Source organism: Ictalurus punctatus, chromosome 18 (assembly GCF_001660625.3).
Source record: "Ictalurus punctatus breed USDA103 chromosome 18, Coco_2.0, whole genome shotgun sequence".
Classification (NCBI taxonomy): Eukaryota; Metazoa; Chordata; class Actinopteri; order Siluriformes; family Ictaluridae; genus Ictalurus; species Ictalurus punctatus.
The window spans coordinates 10,907,996-10,913,806 of NC_030433.2; the positions used below are offsets into that span (position 1 = coordinate 10,907,996).

The 5,811-nt window shown below is 40.2% G+C and overlaps 1 protein-coding gene across 3 annotated transcripts in view; it reads left to right on the forward strand.

The window, feature by feature from the left end:
- ssh2b (slingshot protein phosphatase 2b) overlaps positions 1–4,701 on the forward strand; it is a 48,422-nt gene extending 43,721 nt beyond the window's left edge. For all 3 annotated transcript variants that reach the window (XM_017492456.3, XM_017492455.3, XM_017492457.3), the window contains one exon: positions 2,422–4,701. In XM_017492456.3, coding sequence (XP_017347945.1) covers positions 2,422–3,717 — 1,296 coding nt within the window. In that variant the 3' untranslated portion in view covers positions 3,718–4,701. The remainder of the gene's footprint in view (positions 1–2,421) is intronic.
- Positions 4,702–5,811: the final 1,110 nt, after the last annotated feature.

Genomic DNA, 5,811 nt, shown 5'->3' on the forward strand with positions numbered 1-5,811 from the left:
GGACCCAACATTTCAGCACACAAAAAAAACTGAGCAACACAAGTAACAGAGGAAGTTGGAACACTTACCGGCCACTCTATTAGGAACACCCAGTCATTCATTCAGCCAAAACATACAGATACAAGTCAAGAGCTACAGTTAAGGTTTGCATCAAAATGTGATTCAGTGTCTTTGAATAAGGCATGGTAGTTAGTACCAGATTTGCTGGTTTGAGTATTTCTCTCTGCTGATCTCCTGGGATTTTCACACACAAAATTCTCTAGAGTTTACACGTAGAGTTTGGTACGAAAATTCCAGTGAGCAGGTGGAAATGTCTTCTGTACTTGACTGATTTGAGCTGACAGGAAGGCTAGTTTAACTCTCTACAACCATGGTAAGCAGAGAAGCATCTCAGAATGCACAACAATCTGAGTATTGAGTTACTGAGTATGTGCATACCTTTATGACCCCAATTTACCCATCTCATAATGGCTATTTCTAGCATGTGCCATGACACAAATCACGTCTCAGAATGGTTCTATGAACCGTGAGTTCAGTGTACTTCAATAGCTGCTCCAGTTACCAAACCTGAATCCATTAAAGAAACGCTGTTATGTGGTTAGAACGGGAGATTTGCAGCATGAATGTGCAGCTGACAAATCTGCAGCAATTATGCGATGCAGTCATGTCAACATGACTGGAATCCATGCCATGAAGAATTGAGGATGTTCTGAGAGCAAAGTATTAGTATTAGTTCCTAATTAAGTGGCCAGTGTATGTCGCTTTTTAAACAAAGCGCAATTTCATGCTTCAAGCCTTTTCCTGCTTCTTTTTTTTTGGCGGCATGACAGTAGAAGCATGTACAAAATATACTTACTCTGAGAATGTTTGACTCTGTAAAAAGCGAAAAACAGTTTACATAACCACCTGCAGGTTATGGAAGTTGCAGAACAGGTCAGTTTTTAAATACTTATTTTCATAAATAGCATCTTCTATATAGCTTCTGTGGTGAATATAATTTTTTAGTCATTTATTTTTCCCATGCTGTTGTTGAGCAGGACTGTATTTGGTGGAAATATCATCAGATTCACGTTCAATTACAGTTAGTTATCTTCTTACATCAGCTCTACTTTTACCCTAACCACAGAAACTAAAAGCGACACTCCTGCTCACTCCGGCCTCTTTGTGGAAGAGCGTGAGCAAAACATCATCTAGCTAGAATTTTTAGCATTTTCTATACATTATTTTAGTGTCATAGATCAGTCCGTACAAGAATTTGCGGAGTTTGTTTGTGATTGTTGTGGCCAAAAATTCTGTGGCTTATTTTTTCTTCAAAATTTGCAATGCAAATTTGCAAGTTTTTTGTGCTTTTTTGTGGAGAACTACTTGAACTGCTAAATTGCAATTGCACAAAATTGTTTTGCATGGTCTTTTGCAGTGATGTTTGTTGGTAAATGAGATCTTTTAGCTGTAGTTTGACACACGAGAATCAAAGAGGGCTTTGGTTGAATGCGCTTTGTTATGATTTTTCATGATGCGTCTTGGCCCAAATCTGCGGAAAAACTGCATTAATTCTGAAAAATTGCAAGCTTCTTCGAATATTGTGGTGTTTGCTTGATTTTGCATTAATTTCTGTGATCACAAAATCCTGGAGGGACTGATAGATTATGCATGGTATATGAAAGGAATAAGAATTAGCAGAGTGGATGCATTACGGCATACACCAAGACACTACAATCTACACCAAGCACAAAATAAGGAATGTGAAAACAAACTGCTTGATCATCCATATCTCTGTTGAAAACTTTTTGTTCTCACATTTTATGTCATTTCTGAGGATGTCAAAAAGGACATATTTATTTTCAGCAACCTCGGACACAAGCGCCTAGAAATGTATGAAGCGGACTTCTTTCCTCTCTTCTTGGTGTAAAATAGTACAGTGTAGTAATGTGTTTTTATGTTGTTCTTGTCTTTATTTGTCACCTATCTGTATATGAGGGTAAAATGGGGCATGCTGCATGTATATGACATGTAAATAAGGAACAAGTGTTCGGGAGCTTGCATCCACGAAGCTGAAGTTGATTCATGAACTCACTTTTCAGTGTCATGAATCAGATTTGTCCTTCTTTGTGCTAAAGTCTGTTCTCATTTCTATACAATTTAAGGGTCATTGTGTTGCTGATGAGCTGCACAGTATTGTGTAATCCAGCTTGAGTAATTACTTGTTACCTGCTATTTTGAAAATCTATTTATTGTAGGCTAGTCATTATGTGAAGCTCACGTCAAACCTAGAGCTAAAAAGATTACTGGAAGTAGTTCCAGAAACTAATTTCAACCCTGCTTCAATTCTTGAGTTCCTGAAAAGGTTCCTGAGGTGGAAATTCGCCTATAGTAATACCAGTTCAGTCCCTAGCCTTAATGACTTTTATTTCTCTTTTTCAGGAGAACTACAGTGTTTTGGTTTATAACACGGTCTCAGAATTGGAGTCCACAAGGCCCAGCATACCTCCTCCCCCTCCTCCTGCCAGCCAACCTGATTCCAGTAGCTTAAAGGAGGAGGAGGAGCTAGTAAAAAACTCACCAGAAGTGGAGAAGGTGGAGATCGGAGAGGCCCACCAAGGTGATTGGTCAAAGGGTACAGTGTGGCGAGCCACCAGGCAGCTAGAACAGAAGATGAAGCAAGATGTTTCATCGTCACCGCTGCTATCAAGTGCTCTCGGCTGTCCTTCACAGCGTTCCGTTGTTAGCACCAGCAGCAGAGACAGAACTGAGAACACTACTTCATCTCATTTAGACCTCTTCCTTGATTCGAGCACTGTGCCAGTCAACCACCATCAGCCTGAGGAAATGTTGGAGGTAAATGTGGAGAAGGAGGGACATTCACCTGTAGCAGAAGAGATTGGGAAAGGATGCAAAATAAGACTCAGGGAAGAAGAGCGTGGACACACTGGATTTCTAGAGACGGACATGAGCCTCTCACACCTGAAGCAAAGCCATTCCACTCCATCGAGGTCTTCTTCAGAAGCTGTTTTTAAGTTAGAGGGTGTTACAGAGAAAGAGACCAGCACTGACTGCCTTTCACAAGACCATCTGAGGGAGATGTGGGAGACTCTGAGTCAGCTTGGTGCGTTCCTCTGCCAGGTGAGCAGCGGATCAGACAAGAGGCTCAGCCACCCATGGGCTGCAAAAGAACAGAAAAGAGGGTGGATTGTTCAAGAACGAGCCAGAGAGGTAGAGGCAAGAATGCGTCAAGCTGGTCTGACCCCGCCATCACTGATCAAGAGATCAGCCTCCCTGGCTAAGCTAGGCTCCCTCGACTTGTCAGCTAATGATCTGAACGAACTGGAGCTGAGTCCTGCGTCATCATCTCCGTGCACTGCAAAGCCACGCCCTCACTCTTTTACCGATGATACCTCAAAAAAGCAGCGGTTTCTACCCAGGCGAACACCCTCTCTCCCTCCCTTTTGCACATCTCGCCTTCCTTCTACTGGATCGCACTTGGATAAAAGGTTGGAAAACTGCCAGCCTGGAGAAGTACAGCACAAGGTCTCCATGCCACTGCCAGTCTCGCCATCATCCAATGAGTGCTGTAGGCAAGGAAAGATCCCAGATCCAACACACGCTCCAGTGCCAGCGCTTGCCTTAATATCTGTGGAGACACGGCAACAGTACGGGAGAACTCATCCCTTGAGGAGGCTTAAAAAACGAACCTCAAACTCCTATTATCACACCATGTGACCCAGGCTGTTCTTTTTTTCTTTTTTTTAAGTGTGTTTGTGCTACGTGCATGCTTTTTTTTCCACACATACCTCAGTGGGCCTTACAAAACCAGAAATAAAACAAAACTGCTGGGTGGCTTTGTAGCCTATAGTCAGATACACAATAAAGAGCACAAAGTTAGAGATTAGAGAAGTTACTGGTCTTTGTGATGGGGTTGATGGGGCAGGTTTTAATCCCAGACCCATCAGCAATGAAGAGCAATTCTGTTAAAAAGTTTGATGACTGATTCACACTTTGCACAATATCTGTCAAATGGTTTATTACACACAAGTGATAAACGTATAGTTTCCTCTCAGCCTGCAGTATCGTACTGCAGAATGCTCTTGAACTGAAATAGATTCTCCATTGTCAGGGGATTTAGTGTGTGTGTGTGTGTGTGTGTGTGTGTGTGTGTGTGTGTGTGTGTGTGTGTGCGCGCGCGCAATATAAAGAGACATGGATGAATAAATGTTAAAATACATTCAGATATGTATGTAATGTAACTGAGTGCAAAGTTTTTATGGATGTCTGATTAGTGTGCATGTTAAGCTCAATTAAACATGGGATAAGTCATGTGGTACGTAGAATGTAGATCTCTGGGCTTAGTGGATATATGTATAGATTCATTTTTAAGGGATGTGTATGACTGTATATGTAAATGTGTGTGTGCACCTTTTCTTTCCATGCTCAATTCTTAAGTGCAGTTTCTCCTTTCTGAGTTTTTTGTTTAGTAATATATAAACAAACGTGAGGGAGTTTTTAATATGCACTTTATCTTTTTTTATTATGTTTTACATTTTTTAATCTGTGGTTTGTAATCTGGACGCATGCTGGCTGAGTGTGTATTTAGGGTCGCCTGTATGATGCAATGTGCAATTTAGTCTTTATTTTTCTGTTCCTTGTAAAACTGGATTCTTTATACTCTGCTTAAACTGTGACAATTAAAGAACATTTCAGAAAATATATCACAAATATTTCTACTCATGTGCTTCAACACTATTACCTGGCTTTGGGAATCTTAAACAAAGGATTGCAGGCTTTAATTTTTTTTTTCTTCATATTGTCGTAGAAACAAGTAACAGTTCACATGAACATCTCAGTTTGTAATCACTAATTAGATCACAGACACTGGCTTTTGTCTCTCTACCCATTGGTGAGGGAACCAGAATATCCTGAAAAAACAAACAGACAAAAACCTGCCCTAAGGAAGGGACCCCATGCATTAACCTGAAGACTAAGACTAATTCACAATTATAATTTTGGAAATAGGACCATTTCCAAATGGTCCTATTGTGCCGGTTAAGTAACTTTTCCTTCATGTCCAATGATATCCAATGACGACGCATGTCCTGTAGGTTTATAATCATGTTGAAATTAATGTAAACCAAGGGTTACAAAAAAACAAAACAAAAAACAAAAAAATGGTCAAATAAAACCTGGCCTAGAAAGCAAACCATACCTCAAAATACACCATTTACATACCTTACACACAGATTTTATCATGACTATCATGAAGAAATGTATTGTAATATTTACAAAGTAACATAGAAGAGATTTTAACAAGGCAGTAGAACAATTTCACTGAGTATTTAAAGGGGGGAAAGGGGTACTGTATAATTCCTTGTCGATAGCGTGGTGCCATTAAAAGTATAGCTTTTATACCTTTTAGTATCTTTTACCTAGAAAGGTGCATATAGTGTACTTACGAAAGCTTTACTCTAAAAGGTAATTATGGCTAGTGAACTATGTGCAAATGACCTTTTGATTTTCAAGATACAAGTGGACCTGAAATGGGAACTCTTACTGGACATTTTATCATGAACTGCTTGTTCACAAACTTCTTAATACTCAGAAACTAGCTGTGTAACACTGAATTATGGATACTGTCATTCAAAAATGGTTCAAGAAACAGAATTCTGAGTTGACAGAAAACTGCAGGTAGCTCTTTAGCCTTAGAACAAATCTGAGGGTAATTAGGAAAAAAGAAGGGGGAAAACCGCACTGAACGCCACGCGCTCTGCACGTGACTTCGCCGTCAAGGGAGATGGAGGCGCTTCGAAAATAGAAAATAGC